Source organism: Muntiacus reevesi, chromosome 1, assembly GCF_963930625.1.
Source record: "Muntiacus reevesi chromosome 1, mMunRee1.1, whole genome shotgun sequence".
In the NCBI taxonomy this organism is placed as follows: domain Eukaryota; kingdom Metazoa; phylum Chordata; class Mammalia; order Artiodactyla; family Cervidae; genus Muntiacus; species Muntiacus reevesi.
This window is the reverse complement of record NC_089249.1, coordinates 14,584,232-14,611,125: the sequence shown is the minus strand read 5'-3', so window position 1 is coordinate 14,611,125 and position 26,894 is coordinate 14,584,232. Positions and strand designations below refer to the sequence as shown.

The window sequence follows — 26,894 nt, the reverse complement described above, 5'->3', positions numbered from 1 at the left end:
ATGGGCTAAAAAGGGGGTTTATCTCTGGGAGAATGTCATTTCCAACCCCCCCCCCCACCCAGGGACTATCCCCTTCTGGCATAGAGTTCAGGTGTTAACTGTTGTGAACTGTTGTGAACTGTTGTGAACTGAAGCCCTCGGGATTGTTTTGACTCTGGCTGTCCCCCTAGGCGTACCAACCCCTTTGGTGAAACTGAGGATGCGACATTTCCAGAAGCAGAAGGTAAGTGGCTCGTTTTGTGTGCTTTTTCTTTCCCCAGCACAGAATTATCAGGGCCCTTGAAGTAAGATGTGAAGTCATGTTAGGACAGGTCTAGCATAGAAACTGAGGGGTGGCTGACACACTCTCTGCAAGCGTCATACCATCTAGCCACATCCGTAACCTTTTTGTAGCTCCTGCAGAGCAGTGTTGCCGAATCTGAATCTGCTACCATGTTACTGCAAAACAAACTCCGAGAGGGTAAAATCCAGGTGCGTCATAAATAGGCTGTTTCATTTTAGAAAAATAAAAGCACAAAACTCATTGTTAAATTTGAAGATGATATGAAAGATGGGGGGGAGGAATAAAAGGTATTTAATTCATTGTAACTCAGATTGTCGTTGTCTGATTTACACTCCTGTAAGGTACATAAGAACACACCCAGTAGAGCTAACCGTAACCTGCTACTCCACAGTGCAGCTCCCAGCCAGGACAGTTCAGAAGTGCTGGCAAGGCCTTTTGTTTTAACACAGCTTCCTGACTGAAGCCACAGAATGTCATTAGCATGAAGTGCCACTTATGTAAATTTAAAAGTAGGACTTGTGAAGAGGCATTTCTCACAGCTTTAGGCAGAAAAAGGAAAAATGATGTTATTAAATAGGCTCTGCCTCAGATCTGCCTCTCTAGCTGACTTTTCACACAGTCCACACTTTGTTACTGGTCTATACAGAAAACATCAGACTTGTAAAAAGTATCTTCATATGGGGGTAACCATTTATAACATCTCAGTTATATTTTCCTAATTTGTTTTTTAACCATTTAGTTATTTTTTAGGGGCTAGGATACTAATAGGGAAGAAAAGTGAAGAAAATGTAGGCTGCTTACTTTCAAATGGTAAAAAGGAGAACTGTTGTTCTTACAGAAAAAAAGATCTTCCAAACCTTCTTCATGATTTTCCAATTGTGATTGCTGTTACTCAGCTTGTCAGGTTATGTGTCATTATCAAGAAGCCAGTACTGTAAGCTCATTAGCATCAAATAAGTTAAGTTTGAGATCTCCCAGAGTTGACGGAATGTCATCACTGCCCTTCAGTAATAAATGATGTGCATAAATTGAGTGAGATCCAACATCAGGTCTTACTTTCTTCAAATAAATTTTCTTATATAAGAGAATTTTATCAGCAGGCCAAAGTAATGAATGAATATTCTATTATCTGGAAAAGCTCATTTTCGGACAAAAGGAAGATGATACACTTTCTTTTACATGTGGTCACCTAGAGTTTTAGTACTAGAAGGACATTCATCTGGTTTCATTTTATAGATGAAGAAAAAGAGGTGCTTTTCTAGTCTAATGAATATTTTCAAACAGACAAAATATAGACAGTAGAAGATTCAGAGCTTTGGCGGTTTGTGGTTTACATAATCAGAGTACTGAGAAGTTTTGGCTTTAGAAAGCCCTCCAGAAGGCAAGGAGAATCTGAAGCTGGCCTGTCTTCAGACCAGAACGTGTGCCTCTTGTACGTGGGTCGGCAGGCAGGAAGTGAACATGATCCTGAGCGGAAAATGCTCTCTTGCAGATTCTCTTTTGCAGCAGATGTTTATAGTTCGGTTTTTGGGATCAATGGCAGTCAAAACAGACAACACTACGGACGTGATTTACGAAGCGATGAGACAAGTACTGGCTGCTCGGGCTATTCATAACATCTTCCGGATGACAGAGTCCCACCTGATGGTCACCAGTCAGGCCCTGAGGTGGGTTCAGCCTCGCTCTCAGACTCCCTACAGCTTCTACCAACTCCCTGTTAAGGCGCGTCTAACCGTCTAGAATGCTCACAGTAGAATACTTGTTTGATTGGATTAAGTGAAGACACGGTTCATGTTTCTGCTTTGCTTTTTATAATACATTTTGATTTCATAAGATACACTGGCTCAAAGAAGTGCCCTTAAAGACGAAAGCTGGTACTTTTAGAAACTGGTTATTTTCAGTGGTGAGTGAATCCCACCCCTTGTGCATAAAGATGCTGTCCTTTGAGTGTACTCTCTCTCTGAGCTTGCAAATGAAACGGGTTTTGTTTTTTCTTTCACCTCAGCTCAGAGTACTGTTTAATAAAACCTTAAAAACTGTGAAAACAGAACATGAGCCTGCCTGAGATAACTAGACCACCACAAGGAAAATCTGGTTAATATTTGTTGGGCTGAAAATAAAGTCAAGCCATACCAACTACATGATTTGGGGTTTCAAATAATAAGACCTGTATGGATGATGGCAAACAGTGGTCAAGCTGTGGTTGACACAGGTTTTATTAAGACCTGCACTGTCCATGCTGCAGCTACATGTAACATCTGAAACCTAACTCATCTGAGCTGAGAAGTGTAAAACACATGCCAATATTTAAGCTCTCATACTAGGGTTAGGGTCAGGGTCATACCCACCTGAAAGAAAGCAAAGTAATTGTTATGTTAGTAACACGTCTGGCTAGTCATGTTTTTGATCTATTATAGTAGTATATTAATTACACTTGCTTTCACTTTTTTTTTTTGATGTGGCTGCTAGAAATTTTTGAATTACATATAAGGCTTACATTAAATTTCTATGGGACAGCAGCACTGCTTTAGAGTCTTATTCCTGACTCTGGCATTTATTAGTTGTTTGAACTAGAGCAAGTTACTTAACCTTTGTGCCTCAGTTTCTTCAGTTATAAAATGAAAACAACCATATCCACATCACATAGTGTTGTCATGAGGAATAAATGAGTTAATTCATGTAAAATACAGCCATGACTGTCACATAGAAGGTGCTCAATAAATGGTAAGTTTCAAAACAGTTAACCAGTACTTTGGCAAAAATCAGAATATAGTTTCTTCCATTTATTAAAATCAGTCCTTTTCATTTGTTACAAACCTACTTTAATTGGTGGTTTCTGCCATACAGCAACCTGAATCAGCCACAGGCGTACATGTGTCCCTCCATCCTGAACCCCCCTCCCCCCTCCCCCCCGACCCCTCTGGGTTGTCCCAGGGCACCAGCTTTGAGTGCCCTGCTTCAAGAATGAGGTTCTTATGAATAAGAACTTACATTTATTTAAAGCTTTTCTCCAAGTATGTCCTGGACCTTTCATAGGCATTGGCTCATTGTTCTTATAATCACCACCAAAAAGATTAAATATATGTAAAAGCACTGAAAGAAAACATAATACATCAGAGAACACGATCCAAAAAAAGGGCAAAGACCACACACAGAATGGGAGAGAACATTTCAGATCCTCCTTATCTATCAACAAGGGAAAACCTCAGTTTAAAAATGGACAAAGGACTATCTCTGCCTCCAAAGATATGTAATTGGCCAACAAGCATATGAAAATATGCCCATGTCATGAATAACATGTAAATCTTACCCAGAACCACTTCATACCCACTAGGATGACTACAGATTTTTTTAAAGAAAATAGCAGGTGTTAGCAAGGATGTGAAGCAACTGGAACCCACTGCTGGTGGGCATGTAAGATGTTCAGCCACCGTGGGAAGTAATTTGGCAGTTCCTTTGTAACTTAAACATAGAATTCCATTCCTGGGTTGATAGCCAAAAGAATTTAAAACAAGTGTTCATATAAGAGTACTATCCACAATAGCCAAAAGGTAGAGAAATAATCCAAGTGTCCGTCAAAAAGATGAATATATAAACAAAATAGGGTATATATGTACAGTGGGTACTACTCAGCCTTAAAAAGGAATGGAGGTTCAGAGGGAGGGGACATATGTATACCTATGGCTGACTCATGTTGATGTATGGCAGAAACCAACACTATTGTAAGCAATTATCCTTCAATTAAAAATAAATTTTAAAAAAAGGAATGAAGTACTGGTATATACTACACAGATGAACCTTGAAAACATACTAATTGAAAGACAGACACGAAAAAGCCACATATTGTATGATCATTTACATGAAATATCCAGAATAGGCAAATCTACAGAGACAAAGATTAGTGAGAACTGCCAAAAGCTGAGAAGAAAGTAGAATGGGAAGTGACTGCTCTAACGGATACAGAATTTCCCTCTGAGGTGATGAAGCTGTTCTAGAACTAGATAGTGGTGATGCTTGTTCAATACGGTGTTGTGGTAAATGTCAAAAATGGTGAATTTGATGTTAGGTGTATTTTACCAGTATATACACACACATCCTTGTATGGGAATTCATATGTTTTTAGAAGACACACAGAAAATCAGATCTTAAGAAGCAAACACAGGTTACCTGATATACACAGCAAACTAAAAGTTTTAAATTTCCATTTATAGAAAACTTACAAAATACTTTGGTTATCCCAACTTGAGGGAAATCGTTTATGATGTATATTTTAAAAATCATTAAATTCATACTCACTAATGAAAGTCAAAGAAAGTGAAGTCGCTCAGTCGTGTCGGACTCTTTGCGACCCCATGGACTGTAGCCTACCAAGGCTCCTCAGTCCATGGAATTTTCCAGGCAAGAGTACTGGAGTGGGTTGCCATTTCCTTCTCCAGGGGATCTTCCTGACCCAGGGATCGAACCTGGGTCTCCCACATTGCAGGCAGACACTTTATCTTCTAAGCCACCACTAATTAGTGAGCTACTCACTAATGAAGACATAAATAATTATTTAGCTTTGTAGCTTAAAATTCCATGCATGTTCTGTTAATCACCTCTTTGAAGTTTACAGAGGTTCTTATCCCAGTTTTACAAAGCAGATGAGAGAAGGCAGGGTGACTTGCATAAGATCATGAAGTTAGTATGCAGGAATTTAGTCTTGAACCCTCTGATGATAAATCCTATGCTTTAACAAATATAAGTGTATATTTTTCAAATTGTTACCATGGAGTGGGGGACAGCTTTATTGAAATATAACAACATACTGTACAATTTACCGATTTGCAGTGTTTTTTAGTATGTACAATTTGTACAACTGTCACCCAGACACTTTTAGAACATTTTCATCATCCCCCCCAAAAAAACTCAGACCCATTAGCAGTCACTCCCTTTCCCCTGCAACCTGCTCAGTTCTAGCCACTAATATGTCTTAGCAGGTTTTCCTATTCTGGACATTCCATATAAATAGAATTATAACCATCTTTTAATAAAGAGAATAGATATTTCACTTTCACTTATGAAACTTACAGCACATCAATAATAATTTATATACACAATACTATGTTTTAGAAAGCAGAAATTTGTATCTATAAAATAACGGTAAACTCTATATTTTCTCAGGTCAGATATGGATGATGCTTAAAATGCTGTTGAGAGTATCTAGAATACCTTCCTACAGTTATTCCTCCTACACCCAAACTGACAGTTTGGTTAAATTTGGGAACAGTTCTGTTAAATCTCTTAACTGTTCTCACCTCTACCTCCATGTGTTTGAGAAACTTCTTAAAACTGAGAAGTATCTGCTTCTGGTACTTAAGGGAAACAGGCTGATAGGAATTTCTAAGGCGGCGGCTGCAGAGTATTATCCATCTACGTTAATTTTTCTGGAGAATTACAATGCTGCCTCTTTGGATAAGCACTAAAATGCCGTGAAACCCACTGTTTGCCATCATCTTCCATTAAAGATGCCCTGAGGTTTAACTGCACCGGTGCAATCAAGGCAGAAACCAGGGCACTCGCTCCCTTTGGATGGTCACAGGGTGCGCTCACCTCGCCCTCAACCAGACAAAAACATGTGAAAATATGTTTTCATGTTTAAAGTTTTATATGGTTTCCTTCTGAAGTTCTACAGACTCATCTAAGAATATAATTTTATCCAACATTTGTGATATAATGAATCTCTTAAAATTTCAGGTTGATAGACCCCCAGACTCAAGTAACAAGGGCCAATGTAAGTACTCTGCTGCGTCTAACTGTAGTGATTACTCTCTAATTCCCCTTTATAGTCACCCGAAACACAAAGTGTGCACTTAGAGTTTACTTGCCAGATTAAACGTCACTAGTAGTGTGCACTGTTTCTGGAGAATGACCCTAACTCCAGTTTGTTGCGTCCTAACAGTCTATTCCTGTTTTTTCTAGTTTGAACTCACCAGTGTCACCCAGTTTGCTGCTCATCAAGAAAACAAGAGACTGGTTGGCTTTGTGGTCCGCTTGCCTGAATCCACAGGCGGAGAGTCTCTGAGCACATATGTTTTTGAAAGCAACTCAGAAGGCGAAAAGGTCTTGTTCTTTTCTTCATCTTAAGATGCTGCAAAGGTGGCTGAAATAGCAGCTCAGTTGGGAGAGCATTAGACTGAAGATGCCATAATATTTCAGTCCAAAAATAGATATTTAAAGGGTTATTTTGCACAGACCTCTTCAACATTTAGTTAACTATTCTTCAGGTCCCCACTGAAAACTGGAGTAAAATTTCCATGTGGAAAGTACCTATCAAGCGAAAGAGTGAAGAACTTTAATGGTGAAATACAGTTGCTTAGGAGAGATCAGGAAATGTTAAAAAGCAGTTCACCTCAACTTTGTTCTTTTTTTTAAAAGTTACAATGGAGAAAATCTTTTCTCAGGGAGGAAACCAAGGAAGCAGATATCAGGAAAGCACATCTTAACTGTTCTTTTCTTTAGTATGAAACTTTGTGGCTGCCTTCGCTACTTAGAAGTAATCAAAATGATTCAACCCTTCTTTCAGGAAGTATCTGTTAAGCACTGTGTGTATGAACATGCAGTGGCTAAATATGGTTGAGAGAAAGGAAAAAAGTATCCGGTAAGAATTTTAGACTATTTAATAACGTCAGTTTTCACTTAACATAAAGTGGCAACAGGAGACCAGTACAGGTGGACGCTGGTGTTCAGAAACCCCACCTGACGAACTTCCTGCAGCCAGGTCCTCTGCCTCCACGGTGATGGAAGCAGACTGTGACCTCACTGTACTTTCAGGATCACATCATCTTCTCAAGTTCTTATCCTTCTCTGCCAAACACTGCTTTTCTTGTTTTTTTTTTGCAGATATGTTATGCTATTAATTTGGGAAAAGAAATCATTGAGGTTCAGAAGGTAAGGTTCATTTTAGTGCTGGCTGAACAACTCAAAAGTTATCTGTACACTTAGCTTTCTCTCAGAAACGACGCTCAGTAGGCAGGGCGGCCACGTCTGGGCTTCCGTTTAGGCCTTCTGTGTGTTAGGCATTTCTGATCAGCTGGTTCCTCTGTCACTGGGAACACGTGGCGTTGCTAACAAATGCCATGGCTACAGCTCCTGCGGTGGTTGGCCAGGTTTCCTGTTTCAGATTAAAGGACACCAACCAGTATCTGCCGTGTGGTATAAGGCCTCACCACCCAGAGTGGCCACAGGCCCAGCAACACTGAGATGTTTGTTATCTGGAAACTGGAAGTGAAGGCTCTCAGACCTCTCTATCAGTAGTTTATCTTCTTTCATTTAGCCAACTAATTTTTGATAGCAGATTCTGTGTAAGAAAAATCCTTGCAGTTATAGCAGTGAGCCAGAGACAGTTCCTGCCCCCAGGGGCTTCTAGTTCAGCACTGCCCCGCAAAACTGCCCCGCAAAACTTTCTGTAGCAACGGAGACGGTCTGTTTAGTATGCAGATTGAATGTGGCTAGTGTGACTAAGGAACTGGATCTGAAATTTTTAGTTTTACCTAATGTAAATAGTAACGTGTAGCTAGTGGGTATCACACTTGTACAGTTCTACTCCATCAGGGAGGGGCAGGCAGGTCAAGGACGAGGACCAACATGATGAAAAAGAGCACTCGTGGCAAGTGTGTATTTTACGGTGTAGGTCAGAGTTGGCAAACTTTCTATACAGGGCCAAACCTTTCCAGGCTCACCATCTCTGCTGCCAAACTGCTCAACTCTGCTGTTGAAACACGAAAGCAGCCATAGTACGTAAATGAGCTGGCATGGCTATATTCCAGTAAAACTTTATAAAAACAAGTGCTGAGCCAAACGCCATAGTTGGCACTTCTTGGTAAAAGGAAATAGAGTAAAAGGAAAAACAGGAGTTTAAAGACAGCGGTTTAGGGGTGTGAAAGAAATTCACAAAGATGATTCTGACTTTGCTATGTAAATGATATTTTGGCTGACAGGTAGAACCTTTGCCTAGTTTTTGGGAGAAGTAACACAATTGAGGTGTGGTGTTTTTTTTTTTAAGAGATGCAAGAAGGCATACCTAAGACAAGAGTCAGAAGAAATGAGGCTAGATTACAGAATATAATGACAGCCAAACCAAAGGGGTTTTAAGTGCATTTTAAGTGTTTTCTTTTCTCCTTCTTAAACTCCCGTAACTTCAGGATCCAGAAGCACTGGCTCAATTAATGCTGTCCATACCACTAACCAATGATGGAAAATATGTACTATTAAACGATCAACCAGATGACAATGACGGAAGTCCAAGTGAAAATAGAGGCGCAGAATCTGAAGCATAACTTCCTTGCGCCTTTGGGTGAAGACCACCCAGGAAGGAGAGCTACCTCCTTAAGGGTTTTCAACTTCTCTGATACATACAGGCACACCACCTGGTTTCAGAATGCTGACAATCGCTTGTGGAATGTACTCTTGATGCCTTGGTACTGAGACTTGGGAGGGAAACAGTAAGGAATGGTTGACAACATACCCATCTACAAATGTTATTTTAGGTGCTTTGTGGTAAGTCCTTTTCTTAGATTGCATTGTTCAGTGCTCAGAATGAAAGCTATGAAAAGAATACACTGTTCACTTTATTTCAATGTCCTCTTTTCAGTTTCCAGTATCCTTAAAAAAAAAAAAAGGTAAAAGTCTAGATTTATAATTTGATAGACACTAAATATTTCCTATTAATATAATCTATTTTTGTATTTTAATGAAACTGTAAGTGCCTGTCGTTCTGAAATTGGTCTGTTTATAATCAAGTCTGTCTCATCATTTCGACCTAACAGCGTTAATTTGTGCAGTCAGGTGATGAGCCCTGTGCTTTGAAGTCCGAGCACTAGCAGAAATGCAGCTCTAGTTTTGGTGATTGTTCAAACATCACACAACAAAAAGACAAGCAGATAAGTACCACAAAAGATGTCTGATTTTACAGTGGAACCTTAATGAACCAGCATTTGGGAGTGTATGGGCCTTTAGATACTGTTGTAGGGGTGGAGCACCATGGACAGTGTGCAGCTCTACCAATTTCTATTTCTTCTGAGCCAGACCCTCCTTAAAGAAGGGACCAATGAATTTTTAAACTCACTTGAAGCACAGCTGGCCATGGGGCTTGGTAGAAAAGTACCCTGACACACAGGTTCCAGACATCCTAGCCCATTAGGAAATAAGCATAATGATCTTTAATTGATACAGTGTATTTAATTATAACCAAGTTCAACAGAAATACCACTGTCTTTGTAATAAATTAACCTAGCAATAAATGCTAGCAAATAAAAACTATCATTCTGTTTCTTTTTGTGGTTATTTTCTACAACATCCATGAAAGAAAACTAAAGTTGTTTCTGTAGCTTTAACAGTTAATTAAAAAAAAACAAAAACCAAACCCCAGGACATAATGAAATCACAGCAGAGGGTATGTATTATGCAAGGTAAGTGGAATAACCTTGTGATCAAGCGATCAAGGCCAAATTTTTTAAAGGTGCTGCTTTTAAAATGGATTAATAAAACTTTTGTAACTCAAAATTAAACCGGCACCATCAGAAACACAGTAAGCTGGTCAAAACAGTATGAAATTATACACCATAAAATCATAGCATAACCATAGTGGCTCATAGCTCAGTGACAAGCTTCAAGAGCCACAACCCCCTGAATTCTTGCTTAGAACCGTTCAGGGTATAAAATATCTACATAATAAAACAATAAAAATCAATGTTTTTAATTAAAAAGTTTTAATAATGTATAGCCTATGGAAAATAGTATGGAAGTTCCTTAAAAGATGAAACAGAGCTACCATATGTATCCAGTAAAGATGAAACTTAATTTTTTTAAAAAGTCATGAAAACATTTCACAGGAAAAAGACTCAAATAGAAATATGTTCAGTCATATAAAATCAAGGAAATGCAAATTAAAACCACACAGATACGATATTGACCAGACTGCAGAAATCCGGCTCCTGGCAGGGAATGGGAGTCTCCTCGCCCACTTCCGAGATGGGACGACAGCCTGGCATTCTCTTCCAGTGAACCTGCAGGTCCAGCTGGCCCTGCCACCAGGGAGGCTCGCTTGTGACACAGCCCGGGACACTGCACACACGCTCCCGGGCAAGTACAGTGACGTTAGAGCAGCCTGGTCACACTGTCCCAAACTGGGGAATAACCCAGGTCTTATCAGCAGACTAGACATCTATTCATGCAATCCTTGGACTACATGGGTGTACATGAGTGAAATAAAGCTAAACGACTAGATCTATATACATCAATGTGGATGAATTTAAAAAGTGATACTGAATTAAAGTCATGTAAGCACACAGTAAGAATACAAATAACTTTAAAAAATAACACAAACATCACCACATTATTTTTTTTAATATTGACAGTTGTAACTTTCAAGAAAAACGCAGTGCCCTGGGGATTCCTCTGCAGTAGAAAAGGGATTATTGTAGGAATAATGGGGGCATCTAAGGTAATAAGCTCATAACTCACCTGGTGGCTACACAGGCGTTCTCTTTTCAGTCACTAAATAGTACATACATACTAATATGCTTTTGCATGTATCAGATTTTTAAATAAAAAATTTAAATTCAGAAACAGTGGGTGACTCCCTTTCTCTCAACTGAAATGTGCATTAATGCATAGGAAAGCCCTCTGAAAAATTCACAAGTGCCAGGTAAATGAAAGGTGGAAGGGAGGAAAATGAGACCTTTTATTAGGCAGCTAGCCTCACCAAACTGCATCTCCCAGCACTGCCTTTCGTTGTTTAGGCACCTGTCAGACCAGCTTCAGGGAGGAGCAAGACCTGCCTCACGCTGTCACCGCTCCACTGAGCTATTTAAAAAGGAAGATTTTATGAGACCAACAGAGAGTCAAATACAGACTGCTTATCTCCAGACTTTTTGACAGCTAATCATCACATGCCAAGTGCATTTCTGCCTATAGGAGCAAACATAGTAATAGTATTTATAGCAGCTACTGCTTCCTAATAAAGTGGCTTTATAGCAGCTACTGCTTCCTAATAAAGTGGCTTTATACATATTAACTAAATCCTCAATCTATGAACAATGTTATTACACCGTTTTAGGCCTGAGGAAATGAAGCACAGAATGTAAGTAAACTTGTAAGCGGCAACTCAGGATTCAAATCACTCTTGGTTCCAGAATCTATGCTTCTGCTATACTGTTAGCAGACAGAAAACCAGAGACAAAGCAACCTCCAAATGTTCCAATGCAGTCATCTCTGAAGATTCTGATATTCAGTAACTGCATCAACTTAAAAGTGCATCTTTAATGCCTTATTACCTTTTGTACAGATTCTGAAATGTTTACTGTAATAGTACTACCTTTATATAAACAGGAAATTCTGGGTATAGAAGTGTTAACTTTTTGGCCCCTCACATTAATGATAATGACGGCATTATGAGAAAATGTTTCAATACACAAAGATCTTACATTACAGAATGTACACCTTAAAGGTGACTCCAGAATTATGACATCAGATCTACACAGACTGAGAGAGAAATTTCACCTATTTTCCCTGAGTATGTTCTCCACTCATGGAAACAAGCAGTGCTATTAGGTAAACTAGGTGATAAAGAACAACCAAACTATTACAATAGAGGAAAATATCCACATGCTTGCCCAAATCAACCTTTCCTATAAGAAATTCCTATATAAACTAAACTCTCATTTGTCATCACCATCACTGCACACTTCTATGACTTCACTTAATAGCTACAGACCCACTTATTCTGGACTCCTTTTTTAAAACTGAAATCTGTGACAATCTAAACTTTTAATTGTCCTAACATCTAAAAACAAACAAGAAAATGTAGCATTAAATCTCTTAAGAAAAGGAATACCATCAGTCTGAAACTTCTGCAACTTAAGCTGGAAAAAGAACTAAAATTATTAAAACTGGCTAAAGTCCACTATTTATATTTGGCCAGTCCAGCATAATAAAGTAAGGGAACAATGTATGTGATGGTACTGTCTCAGCTTTCCCACAACCTTACAAATTTACCACCTCAGAAGAGAAGAGCAGAACATTTTTCGAGCATAGTATTTAGAATGCTCTTCTTTATTATACTGTTCCAGTCCAAGTCATGACTGCAGATGGCACTACAGCACCACAGATTAATGATCCCTCCCCAGGAGTAAGATTTAAAATTATACATTCATTTGGGTTCTTTTATTTGAAAACAGCAAGCAACAGAAAGATTAAAAATATAAAAAGGAAAGAAAACAAAAAGTTCACCTGGGCTACACAGAGTAGCCAATGTCAATTTTATACTTGAAATTTCTTGCCTACATGCATGCAAGTATTTGTTTAAAAGACATTTCCACATACTATTAAAGGGAACTCCAGAAAGAGTAAGAACTACTGGTTTAAGACATTCAATTCTGAACAAACATCCAAAGGAAGTAAATTTTGGAAATTGCATTTATTAATGTTCTATTATACATATTGTATTCTCTTAGAACTGGGGGAGAGGAAAGCCCCCACTTAAGGGAGATAACAAACTTAACCATCTTTTATAAAATCTAATTAGAATTGACAATGTTATGGTTAGTCCTTAATTCCTGAGAATTTGAACATTTAAGTTTTCTGTGAATTTATAACAAATGCTTACACAAATTTTAAATTGCAGTATGTCTGAAAAAAAAGAAAATGTTAACATTAATACATTGGCAAGGAAAACCGTCATCTAAACGTGTACATTAACTTAGGTGTGAGAACACTCAGCCCTGTTGCTCTGCACTTTAACAGCATTTAAATATGCTTAATCTTTTTCAGAGATTTTATTTCAAATAAGTAAACTTATTATACCCTATCCAGTCTGCAGTGACATTATTTTGAACGAAAGGTAAAATATTGATCTGTCACATTTTTCGTAATCATAGGTATCCATGGAGTCAGCATGTGACCTCTATCTAGTATGGATAAAATAACTGACATATGTGGGGAAAATGACAGAAACCTTTGATTCTCTTCTAATTAGAATTTCTAATTTTAGGGAAGTTAGAGAACAAAAAAAATAATACTGTTGCTATGAAATGGTAACCAATTTGATAGAGTCAAATGCAAGATCATTACTATAAACAATGATAATGAAAATATAAATTATTAATTATGCAGCATGCTTCAGGGCCATTTCTACAGTTAGTATGAATTACAAATATTAAATGTCTTTAATCCATCCATTGTACATAATTCTGTAAGTCATGTTGACACAATAAAAAACATTTCCTACCTATTCTGTTTCTTCTGAATTTTAACAGTGAAAATGTTTATTTTGAGCTGGGAAAGTTACCCTGACTGTGATCAATGAGAACAGACAGGGCATTGGACACCCATTCCAAAAGCTGAAATCAAACGACGTTAGAATTACTCCCAAAATTACCCAAAGAAATGCTTTATACGCAAGTGCAATGGCAAAATCAAGTATTTCCTAAAATAACATTAGTATTACATGTAAAGTTTCAAACTTTGTTTTCACTGTAAAGGTATCATTATATTAAAATATTATAGGCCATGATAACTGTTTTACTATTAACTGATATAATCTTTACAAAAATAAAGCTAATAATTGCTTGTCCGGAACTAAATTTACTCTAAATCTTTCTGTACTTTTTAAATCAGTAAATGATTTAGTTATTTAGAACTTCATTCTCACAGTGGTAATTTTTTTAAAGCCTGCACAGTGCTAAATCTGATTTCTTAGATTATACTTGGTTTAAAGAAAAAAAATCTGCCCAAACCATCACCAAGACTTCAACTGAACCTAATGTAGAAGAAACCTGAGTTTGGATGTAGAAGTAAGAATTCATTCAGTTTTCTCTGGTATAAATATGCCTTCAGCCAAAAGTAAAGCATCAAGCAGGAATCTATGGCTTTATCTGTATTTTCCTCCATCTTGAGTATTAAGTAAATCTTAAATTTAAAGCAGTTGTTGGAGGTTAAATAAGTTCTCAAAGCAATGTAAACGAGTTATAAAATTTCTCACTGGACAGCAGCAGCTCTTGTGAGTCACATGAAATTAACAATGAACCAGTTGACACTGTACATAAAGAATACACTAGTGCCTCACCTCTAGTATCAATACCATCTTCATATATCCCTTTTATAAGAATATTGGTATGTATGCTTCGTGAATTTCAGGCTCAATTCCTTTTGTTTAAACATATTTACTGGCTGAACATAGTATATGCACTGAATTTCCAATGACTGAGACAAATACAGACCAAAGACCTATGCAAATACAAATTATAAACATTCGTGTAGATTATAAGAGATCTGAGGTGGCAGTTTAGGAATGTGGGTTAACCCTTCTAACATTTCATTTCAAACACCGGTTTCCCAAGCAGGCACATCAAGCCTAAAGTCCAAGAAAAAAATCTTATTTTAAAATCTCATTCTCAACCTTTGAAAAGTACAGCTTTTAGACGGAGAATGGACTTCACTTTAGAGCACTGCCTTAGAGAGATGCAGCATCTAAATGCTTCCCAGAGATGCAGCCCAGGAAACACTCTGTTATTAGCTTATAACATCCACTTCACATACAATTCTGATGATCTCACAGGGGCAACGCATACCATCAGTATCATTTGACAACAGGATCTGCAGACACAGTGCTGTCGGACAGGTCTCCGTTGCTTGTTTTAGTCTCTTCTGAAAGCATGAGTGAAAATGGACATATTTATGTTCATTTAAAAAAACAAAAAACAAACTAAAATCAAGGACAATACTGCTAAATTTCAAATGAACAAAATGTTGCATCTACCAAATATTTCTCTAATATCACAAATTATATGCAGTTTATCTACCTTCATGTTTTAGAACTCTAGGCTAAATACTGCAAATGTGATGTTCTGACTAGTTTGAAATGGGGGTGTGGAACTGTTGAGACATCAGAACTGTGTCTGGAGTGGGGTTGGTTTCACACTGCACGTTCCTCCACCTGGGCGAGGAAATCGTAGGGCTGTTACTGGTAAAAACATGACTGCAAATTCACATATAAAACTGTCCAGAATGAATACCTTCCCAATTATGTTTATAATTTATTTTTAAATGTGATTTTTTATTATGAACATAATAAAATGAGTTTCTGACTTTTTGTGAAAAATGTTATATGCATATACTTCATTAACATAGAAAAACTATTTAGCTAATGTATTTAGCAACTCTGAGCAACCTTTAGCTAAAACAGCCCTACAGCAGAGCCACCGCCAAGGCATCAGGCAGATATATGAGTAACATACATTAACCCCAAACCCCAGAGAGTTGCTGAAGAACAGCAGTCCAAAGCAAGGAGCTCTACTGAGACTGCGATGCTCATTTTGTCCTAATGCTTAGGCCTTAAAGTAAACATCCAGTCCACCTGCAGACAAGGTCCTGGCATCATGACGGGCCTGAGCACAGCCTATGTACTGCAGTAACTGAACTACTGAATCTAAACTCTCAGATTCTAAGAGTTCAGTTACTGAATCTAAACTCTTAGATACTAATCTAAACTGAACTCACACTTCAGTTACTAAACTCTTCACAGTTTAGAGTATACTGACTCAGATTCTTCCAGATGACTTGGCTAAATATTATTTTTAAATGAGCCCCAAAGTAATAAATATGTATTTTTTCACTTAATAAATACTGATTATATTCCAGGCAACAGCCTGAAATCATTTTTCAAGCACACAATTATCAATACTTATTTAGTATAGACACGAAAAATGCCTGCATATGCTAGTAATACTGATGTAACATTATCAATAGGGAATAGGGTAATGGATGTAAGTGGTCTACTGAAATGAATGATCTCTCTTCAGTGTGAAATATATATTTTAAAAATTTAACTGATAAGATTAATAAAAGTATCATAGTTCATGAAGCTCTTTTATTCTTGGATTAGTGAAATAAATACACGAAAAAGGAAACAGCAAATGTGAACCTGTCAAGTTGCTGTCCCTGGTTTTGAGCTTCCGAAGAGGAAGCCCGAGTGGCATAACTTCCATAACAGAAAAAAGGAAATCATCACTTTTCAGAGAAAACAACTGGCCCTAAATTTCAAACCTGAGAGAAACGGTCATGAGGGTCCCTTAAATACGAAATACTGCAGGATTTACACCCACACAGACTGTATCGGACGGAATGTCTCCTCGGTGACCGTCAGTGGTTGCGGCTGGACTGCTCTGCCTCTCCAAGGTCTGGCCATGGAGGAGCACGGGAGCTATCACTCTGACACTGAAACAGTCCTGACCGTTCCCTGCCCTGAGTCACCTGCCCAGGCCCTCAGTCATCTAGTCGTCAGCAGACCTGCCCTCGGCGGCATGTAGTCTCCTCTTATCCGTTCCTTCTCATCTGCTAACAGTTAAAGGGCAAAAGAAAAAACCCAAACTTCGTAAAATTTTAAATTAAGATGAACTGAATAAAGTGTTATTCCAGAATGAAATGCATGTTAAATTTCTTTTCATTTTCACAAATGATCCACTTAGGCTTTACTTTAAAAAAAAAAGGACATTTCTAGGTTTATATATTTTTTCAAAAAGAAAAGTCTGACTAGATAAATAGTAGATTTGGGTTATAAATAGTAGATCTGGACTAGATATGGGGTATTCATATCTATTATTGATAAAAGATTTACTAGTCTTTCCAAATAAAAGCCACTCACTAACCTTCTTTCTCTTTCTTTTCTTGGTTTTCTTCAGCCGCAGTCTTGTCAGCTCTGAAGAAAATTCTTGCGCTGCTCAGTGAGAAATACAGCAATTCAAATTCCTAGGTAAATAAAAATATCAGAAATAAAAGTTGAAAATACATATTTTAGCAAAATATCAAAATTACCATATTTAATATCTCTTCATTTTCTAAAATGCTCTAGTGAGTGCAAATCATAAATACAGAAACTGAACTAAGCAATCCATCCTTTTTTAAAGATATGAGTCAAATGGCTTCCAAGTATCATTCATTTAAAAATATACTCTTTATGACCACTATTCATCTCACCTATTGAAAGGGGAGTTTCAATATGACTGACATTTTTCAGTGATCAGGAAGTAATGGGTATTAAAATCAAACCAGATGTGACTATTACTCTGCTCTACCTGCAGATAAACATCCAGTCGTTTCTGAGTGAGATTCATGGTCTGTAGTAGTTTTTCATCCTGACTAGTTGACTGTACATTCTGTTGCTTAGCAACTGCTCTCATCTCCTTCAGGTATTTCTCTCTAACAGACTGGAACCAGTGAAGCGAGTCAAATTCCTGGTACTGATCCAGAAGCTTCAGAATGTAAGCCACACCTGGGTCGTCAGCAAAACCAAAATCAAATTACAATGTGTACAGAAACTGTATTTTACTCTACCAATAATTCTTAAAATTAAGTTAACCGTTTTAAAATTAATCCTCTTTCCAATTACACTTTACAGCACAAATAAAAAGTTTAGCAACATGGCTTAATTCCTCCTTAAAAAGATGTCATCCTATAAAGAAATTTTTTAAAAAAAAGCCAATCAAGAAGATAAAAAGAAATAATATGGCTATGAAGATCACTTGGTGATAAAACAGGGCTGTAAGACTGGTTCTACTGCTAAACAGACAAGTGAGGAAACTACAAGGAACCCAGAGAAACTAAATAAAAGATGGTCAGACTATAAACCTAGAACAAAAAACAAAGCCTAAATAATTAACCCAAGTGATTAGCAACACCAAAGGAGCATGAACAGTACAAATGATGGGAAACAAATATTACCAACCAGATGACCCAGCTAAAAGTAAACAGTAAACACACACAGCTTGTGAAAAACCAATCTACAAAGAGCACATAGATCTATTCTCAAGCAAACATTTTGAAAAATTCATTGTAAGGTAAACACAAAATTCATGGGAAAACAATTTCATTAAGCTTACCCATGGCAAAGCCATCATCAGTAAAGGCAGCTCCAATTTTATTTTTTTTATTCAATTTCTCCTTGCAACTAATGGAATGCTCTACAAAGTTGAGGGTCTAAAAAAAATAACAACGTATCAGAGAAACAACTGTGCTAAAAAGAGTCAGCAGAATTTAGTTCCTAAAACAGACATTTCAAAAATTATAAATAGGATCTCTTCTAAGTTCCTGCCTTTTTTATTTGAAACACTTGCCTCATATAAAAAGCCTCTTGGTGAGGTCACAATATGTGTAAGTATCTCATAATGGCTCTTTTCCAAATCCTTTAAATATCAGCACTCCCTCAATCACCACTTAACCCAAGCACACTGCCTTGCTGTAAGATTCATTCTAAAATATCATGGCATTTTACAGAAGAAGGGACTAAGGCTTGAGAGGTTTAGTAACTTCCCTAAAGCCATAACCTAAAGCAAAGTTGAGTCAGAAAAGTAGGTCTGCTTTACTTAAAAGCTTAAGTACTCTTAAACACAGCAATCCTTAGTTCTGCCCACCCAATTCATGCTTACCATATTCTTGGCTTAAAAAGCTTAGTGGTCATTTGGATAAACAAATTCCCCCCAAAAAGCATTTCCCTAAAAATTTAGCTCCTGTAAAATACTTAACTAATCACAGCATTTATTCAACAAAGATTTACTAAACTTGCTATGTGTGCTTTAGTTGTGTCTGACTCTTTAAGACCCTCTGGACTGTCCATGGGATTCTCCAGGCAAGAATACAGGAGTGGATTGCCATGCCCTTCTCCAGGGTATCTTCCCAACCCAGGGACTGAACCCACTCCTCCTATCTCTAATACACTGAAGGTAAACTCTTTACCCACTGAGCCACGGGGAGGCCCAATGAAATAATTACAGTGAAAAAAATGAACACCATCTAACACTCGACAGGGCAACACTGCTGACAATGGCAGGAATGCAGGGCATCTACGCTGTCCAATCCAGTAAACCACCAGCCACATCTGGCCACTGTGCACTTGGGATGTGGCTAGTAAAACTGAGTAACTGAACTTTTTATAAAATTTTAACTGATTTAAATTTAAGTGGCCACTTGGGGCTACGACAGCACAGCACAAGAATAGAGAGAGGCCTGTTTAAAAATAATTATGGTACAGTATGACAAGTGCTACAATAGCTTACAACGGAAACAAGATGATCAAGTTTCACTTTTTTTTTTTTGCCTGTAAAACTTACTTGGCAATGAACTGCATTTTGTAAAATCTTTGTTAAAGATTTCTTCCTTAGATATTTTATGGTTTTTTCTGAAATTAGATTAAAACTCAAGGAAAACAATAGTGTCCCATACTTTTCTTCTTTGTAGTGTTCTTAACCCACCTGTTTTCTCCATCACTAACTGAATTTTGACAGCTGCCCTGCAAAACTCCACTCTTCCTCAGACCCACAAATGGTTCCTCACTGCTGTTTACTATAGCTTCAAATTAAAGAAAGATGGTGAGAACTCACCGTGAGTTAACTACATTATTACTGAAATATAACTAAGATTTGCCTCCAGTCTCACAACTATCTAAATATGAAAAGACAATGCTTATCAGATAAATATGGACATTTTTGCTACATGGTATAACAATTATTATGACAGAATATTAACAGTAATGTATTTAAAAAAGAAGCAACAGAAAGGAAAATGCATGAAGAAAAAAGCTATCCGTCCCCATCAGATACTTTGAATTCATAATAATGGTTCTAAGTTGGCAGACTACAGTCCATGGGGTCGCAAAGAGTTGGACATGACTGAGCGACTAACACTTCACTTTCGGGTTTCCCTGATGGCTTAGACTGTAAAGAATCTGCCTACAATGTGTGAGACCCCGGTTCAATGCCTGGGTCAGGGAGATTCCCTAGAGAAAGGAATGGTTACCCACTCCAGTATTCTTGCCTGGAGAATCCCATGGACAGAGGAGCCTGGCGGGCGACAGTCCATGGGGCTGCAAAGCGCTGAACAGGACTGAGCAACTAACAGTAGTATGTGAGAATACATGTGTTAATTCAGGCGCAACGTGAAAAAAGTCAGTACTCTTGATCAAAGTTAGATGTGATCAGAAGTTACATCTGCTCAGTGATATTTAGACTTTAGAGCTATTCTTTTACAATTTTTTTTAAGAGCTTTGTTAAAGAAACCTTTAGAGCAGAATAACTCTTTTTCCTAATATGTACCTCTCTAATCTCTTAACTCCATTTTCCTCACTGTAATAACTGTTTTCATACTGCAATTGTGGGTATTTTTAAGATGTCAACTACAGAATTAGAGCAGCACACACTGTATATGATAAAAAAAAATTCAGTCTAGATGCTAACATTCACTACTGAGTAGAGAGATGCTATGCTATGCTAAGTTACTTCCGTCATGTCTCACTCTTTGCGACCAACGGTCTGTAGCCTGCCAGGCTCCGTCTGTGGTTCCTTACCATTAGCACCATCTGGGAAGTCCCTTTAAATAGCATGCTTTTAAGAAACACTTCACACTTTAACAGTCTACATTAGTCACTTAAAATGACTATATAATTCAGTCCAAAGATTACATGGTATATATATAAAATAGAGTATACTCAAGTCATTTAAATCACACTAGGATTCCTCTGGCAGTTATTAACTAATGAGAATCTATCTTAGTTATAAAGAAGTCTCATTCTGCATAGCCAGTAAGTGAAAATTCTAGGCCACATTCACTGAGACCACATTTAGTTTTATCTACAACCAAAAAGTCAGCAGTACAGTCTGCATGCATTTCTTGCTGTAAAAAAACTGGATCTATTTATTAACTCTTTAAAAAATTCATTTTGGGTATTAAAAATACTCACCAGAGGGGGAACAATGATATAGAAATTTCGGAGATGTATATTCTTTGGCCTTCGAAATTCTGGAGCAAAAACATCCACAAGCATTTTGAAATATTCTGTGCCTTCAGCAGAATTTCGTGTGTGATCACTAAGGACTGAATCCAAGTGCCTAAAATGCAAAAAAAAAAAAAAAGAAGAAAAAAAGTATTTGGTTCCTTTCTCAAAAGAAGAGGAAGTTTTTAAAATTCATCTCTTATTAGTTTAGATGAGAGCACTCAAAAATAAGAATTACTATAAGACATCTCTAAACTTCCTTGGAGTACAGGATGAACTTTTTTTTTTAATGGACAGAAGCTTATCATTGTTTAATTAACTTAGTCCCTAAAACAGAATATGTAGTGCCTCTTGAAATTTTAGTTTTGTACTTCTTCTCAAAATGAACCCTGCAGAAGTCCATTTCATTGTAAATAAATTCCTTTTCATCTTAACTTTCTTCACTAACACTTCTACACTTCCTGACTTCAACTGTAACCGATCTCCTTTTCAAGAATCTAGTTTCTCACTCAAACTTCAGGCTTCCCTCATAGTTCAGTTGGTAAAGAATCAGCCTGCAATGCAGGAGACCCTGGTTCGATTCCTAGATCGGGAAGATCCCCTAGAGAAGGGACAGGCCATGCACTCCAGTATTCCTGGCCTTCCCTTGTGGCTCAGCCAGTAAAGAATCTGCCTGCAACATGGGAGACCTGGGTTTGATCCCTGGGTTGAGAAGATCCCCTGGAGAAGCGAAAGGCTACCCACTCCAGTATTCTGGCCTGGAGAATTCCATGGACTCTATAGTCCGTGAGGTCGTAAAGAGTCAGAAACGACTGAGCAACTTTCATTCACTGAGTCAACCTTCAGAAACATTAGCTGCTGCTTCTACATCCTTATGTATGACCATTATCACTTTCAAATTACTATTCCTCCACCAATAAATGGTAGAAATCTCTCCTTTGAGATGCATGTGACCCAACTATGTCCAACTATCCAACCCCTCCCTCTGGAAAGTAGGCATCTATTAACCATTTTAACCACTGCCCTTCCATTTATCTTCAACTGTGATACCTGTGGCAGAAGACATTAATGTCCATTTAGAGAATCGATTTATTATCATAACCTCCTCACTCCCTGACATCACCTGCCATAAACCTTGTTTCACTTGACAAGTAAACATTAAGGCAAGAACACAGCACAGTCCCTTGCCATCACACTGCACCAGGGGGCCTATGTCAGCATGCAAGGAGGGTACATCAGTCTCTCCATCGGGAAGGTGGTTTTCTTCCCCTTTGTGGTTAATAATCAGTCTGTGAGACAATGTTTCCACACTGAATATTCTGTTCTCCAAAAATGTTTGAGAATTCATTGATGATTTTTGTCTGATGTCAAGTACTACAGTGGTAGTTGCAAAACTGGTTTTTTCCCTAAATTTTCTCATCTCTTTCATATTTACTAGCTGGCAAGCACTGTAAAAAGGAACTTTCCCTCTGTCTCTCCAACTTTTATTATCACTGTATCACAGATTCTTCTTAAAATCAGTATTATAATCAATTTCTACCATTATTCTTTTTGATATTCAAATTTTTTCCACTTTGTCCAAGGGTGCCCCTTCATGCCTGACTCAATAACTGTTACAGTTATTAATAAGAAAACCCCATTTTCTAAATACTTGCTTAACAATTCTGCATGCCTTTTCAAATTTTAAATTGTGTTCCAAAATCACTACTTAAAAGTCTATACATCTGCACTGTTCAATCAGATTGTCATTAGCTATTTAAATTTAAATGAAATAAAGATTTTATTTCAGTTCCCTAGTCCATTAGCCCTATTTCCAGTGTTCAACGGCTACATTTGGTAGTGACCACTGTACTGAAAACTACTGCTCCAGGTTACATGAAAGGACGGACCAGTATTCTAGAGCCATGCTGGCAAAGAGGAATATTAAAAAAGAGTAAAAAGAAATAGGTAAGGGGCTTCTCTGGTGGCTCAGTGGCAAAGAATCCACCTGTCAAGGCAGGAGACATGGGTTTAATGTATAATTCGGGAAGATCCCGCATGCCGTGGAGCAACTAAGCCCATGTGCTACAGCTACCGGGCCTGTGCTCCAGAGCCTGGGAGCCGCGACAGGGAAGCCTCCGCAGTGAGAAGTCCATGCACCACAACTGGGGAGCAGCCCTCACTCGCCACAAACAGAGAAAAGCCCACGCAGCAACAAAGACCCAGCACAGCCAAAGATAAATAAGTAAATACAGTTATTTTTTTAAGACAGGTGAAATGAATTTTGTTAATGAGATTTTTTTTTAAATTTCTACTTCTTAAAAATTATTTGTCTGCACCCAGTCTTCAGCTGCAGCACAAGAACTCTGAGTGGCGGGGCTTGTGGGATCTCGTTTCCTGACCAGGGATAGAACCCAGGTCCTCTGCATCGAGAGCGAGAAGTCCTAGCCACTGGGGCCACCAGGGAAGTCCCAATTTTGTTAATGAGATATTTGGCGTTCTTTTTTAAACACTAAATCCTCAAAATTAGTTATGAACTTTATACTTCTGCACATTCCATTATGGACTAACCACATGTCAAGTGTTGAACAGTCACATGTATTTGAGGGCACCGTCTAAAAGATCCCTTTTAGTGACATTGGAAAGATCTCAGAATACTGTAGTCAAAAAAATTATATTTCATAAACAGACCATTATTTGCATAATAAAAACACTGACATATCAGTTTATATGTTATTCTCTAGTCTTTAATGTTTAAATGAATATAGATTTTTTAAATCTCCAAATTTAACTTATTTTTCCAAGATTAGCTTACCTTGCTGCTTTTAATGTTTCTTCTGCAAGACCTTCTTCTTTGACTAGTTCTTCAAAATTTACAATATCTTCAAGATCAGGTACAAATCTACATAAGAATTTTAGAAGGCATTTATTAAAGCAAATTAAATATATGAAATTGACAGACATAAAAGCAGTACTGTAAGACTAAATTTTTCAACAATATCTTTGGAAAGAACTTTGCATTTCAGTTATATTATTAATATCACCACTTATATTTGGAACAACTGAGTTCCAAAACTCAATTTCAGCATTTTTAATTATTTACATGTAATCATCAAATTATAATCTTTAAAAATTATGTAATCTACAGAACATTTCAAACTGCACTGATAAATCAACTTCAAAAGATACAGATTTTCAAGTCTGCTATAGTCTTAAAATGAGAAAAATACTTTAGTAGGATTAATGGTTTTATTCCGTATCTGATCTCAAAATATATCAGTAAGAAAAGAAAAAAGCCCCTTAAACAATATTACTTACAATAAAGACAGATTTAAATGACATAAAATTTCTACATGGCATAAATAAGGCAAAAATATGTTTGCATCCATACCTAATGGCATTGCTGCTACAATGAAGGCCACCAGATCTTATCATTCGTACATAGCCCATAGCATTACCTTAAAAACCACATACACACAAAAAAATCAGATGTTTATATAAATAACTCTAAGTTCTAATAATCAGGAATAAAATTATATATAGCATTTAATTACAAGGTTTGAATTCGTAAGTACCAAGAGATTTTGCTGTATTTTACTTCAGTTTTTTTTTTTTAATTTATTTATTTATTTTTTTTTTTTTTAATTTTTATTTTTCAGTGGGTTTTGTCATGCATTGATATGAATCAGCCATAGAGTTACACGAATTCCCCATCCCGGTCTCCCATCCCTTTACTTCAGTTTTGTTCCACAAAAATAAAACTTCATATTTGTGCACTTAAAATATTGTTGCTCAGTCACTAGAGTCCAACTCTTTGAATATAAATGTACATAAACTTACACAACCTATATTAAATATTTTAAAAATAAGTGTGTTTCAATTGATAAATGCATTAAATTGAGCACATTTTAAAAAAACATTTAAAAATTACTGTTACCAATAGCTTCTTCACTCACATTAAATAATATCTCTCTCTCTCTCTCCTACATACACACACACACAGCTGCAAGTGGTATCAAGAAATCCTTATTTGATTCCTCCCAAACTAGTATCTCCAACCAAGACTATTCCTCTACGCTTTTTTTATCCAATGCCTACATCTCCATGTCTAAGAAGAATTTTTAATTTAAGAAGTTTAACTCCAACTTAAGATCTTCACCCCCCAGTTATATTTTCTTCCTCAGAAACTGACAAGTCTATCCTTCCAGTAGCTCAGGCCAAACGCAGTGAAGTCCTCTCTGCCTCCTTCCTTACCCTCAATGTCGTTGTTTCGTTTAGGTAGTAGTGTCCAACTCCCAGTGACACCATGGACTGTAGCTCGCCAGGCGCCTCTGTCCATGGGATTCCCCAGGCAAGGATACTGGAATGGGCTGCCATTTCCTTCTCCAGGGGATTCTCCCTGTGGATCAAACCTGCATCTCCTGCATTGGCAGGAGGATTCTTTACCACTGACCACCAGGGAAACCCTCCTTTCCCTCATACTTTAATCAATGGCAAATTACACTGGCTCTGTCTTCAAAATGTCACCAGAATTCAACCAGTTTCCTGACCTTCACAGCTCTCATCCTACTCCAAACCACCGGCAGTTCTTGCCTAGAATACTACACTATGCAATGGTTTCCTGATCTGTTTCTAACTCCATTCCAGCCCCTGACTGGTTTCCAAAACTGCTAAGCAGACTCGGGACTTCAGCATTTACCGCCACCTCTTCCTGGTAAACTCTTTCCTTAGCCATGCATGCACAGGGCTTATTCCTTCGTGTTATTTAGGTTCCTGCTCTCATGTCACCTACTTAGAGCTCTCCCTAAATATCATTAAACTATATCATTTCCTGAATATCATTTTAAATCATTGTTTAATGATATGTCACCTTACTCAGCACCTATTACTGATACATATCTTTTTGTCTGTATCTCCCCTCACTAGAATGCAAGATCTATGATATACCTTTTGTTTTCTTCACTGCTCCACCCCTAAAGCCAACATTTCCTACTTAAATGAAATGGAAATACTTGTGAGTAAGAACAAAAAGTTAAGAAGCAGTCAACACTTCATATATTATATGATATAATTACACACTTAACAGACATTATCTTATCTGATATCTTTAAAAACCTTCAATTAGGTATCACTGAATCCAAGGCTTATCCCAATATAAGAAATGATGTTAAAATGCTTCTTTAACATGCATCTTAGAAAAATGAGGTATTTGATTGTTTTCCTTCAAATTGTCAAATTGGTCAAATTGTTTTCCTCCAAATTGGCTGAGCAAAATATACTAGTGAGAAGCAAATAGGGAGCAGCAGTAAAGAGTAAATCTGTGAAGCTAGACTACTGGGTTTAAATCTGAACTCTGTGCTTTTTGGCTACAAAACCTAGGTTAAGTTATAAACTTTGTATCTTAGTCTCTTCATTTGTTAAATTAAGCTATAAAGGGTTAAATACTGGGTTTACTGTCATAGATATTACCAGCACCTACTGTACTGTCCTCAATAAATATGTGGAATCAGTGAATATAATACTTACTTCTCAGCATTGAGTTTTACATGTGTTAGAACATATAAAGCACTCAGAATAACTTCGGCACATAATGAATGCTCAATAAATGTTAATGGTGGTGATTATTCATTCAGTAGGCAGGTTATTAGACAAAAAGACTTCTCATTTTGCTCCTAGCTCTAGATTCCTTACTCCTTTTCTCAACAGTTAACAGACTCAAAAGCACATTACAATTTTTACAGGCAGAGGTAAAGAACTTATATTTCCTAAGAAAAGAATAAAGAATAAAATACTAGAACAAACTGAAAAGGATAATATTCACCAACTGTGCAATAC

General features: G+C 37.3%; 2 protein-coding genes across 5 annotated transcripts in view; one reads left to right on the top strand and one right to left on the bottom strand.

Annotated features, from left to right (window-relative positions):
* Positions 1-9,580, top strand: part of APPL2 (adaptor protein, phosphotyrosine interacting with PH domain and leucine zipper 2) — a 54,160-nt gene extending 44,580 nt beyond the window's left edge. Inside the window, exons 16-21 of the mRNA XM_065938359.1 lie at positions 171-223; positions 1,776-1,950; positions 6,017-6,053; positions 6,242-6,382; positions 7,163-7,210; positions 8,464-9,580. Coding sequence (XP_065794431.1) covers positions 171-223; positions 1,776-1,950; positions 6,017-6,053; positions 6,242-6,382; positions 7,163-7,210; positions 8,464-8,598 — 589 coding nt within the window. The 3' untranslated portion in view covers positions 8,599-9,580. The remainder of the gene's footprint in view (positions 1-170; positions 224-1,775; positions 1,951-6,016; positions 6,054-6,241; positions 6,383-7,162; positions 7,211-8,463) is intronic.
* Positions 8,796-26,894, bottom strand: part of WASHC4 (WASH complex subunit 4) — a 56,689-nt gene continuing 38,590 nt past the window's right edge. Inside the window, exons 27-34 of one of the 4 annotated variants that reach the window (XR_010663475.1) lie at positions 24,451-24,517; positions 23,875-23,961; positions 21,048-21,195; positions 18,196-18,292; positions 17,392-17,588; positions 16,966-17,065; positions 12,823-14,965; positions 8,796-8,923 (exon numbers count right to left, since the gene is read on the bottom strand). Coding sequence is in view for 3 of the 4 variants with exons in the window: in XM_065938347.1 (XP_065794419.1) it covers positions 14,898-14,965; positions 16,966-17,065; positions 17,392-17,588; positions 18,196-18,292; positions 21,048-21,195; positions 23,875-23,961; positions 24,451-24,517 (764 nt within the window). In the remaining variant the exon portion in view is untranslated. Of the gene's footprint in view, positions 8,924-12,462; positions 14,966-16,965; positions 17,066-17,391; positions 17,589-18,195; positions 18,293-21,047; positions 21,196-23,874; positions 23,962-24,450; positions 24,518-26,894 lie in introns of those variants that run through there. The other 3 variants (XM_065938347.1, XM_065938337.1, XM_065938325.1) reach the window with 3 other exon arrangements.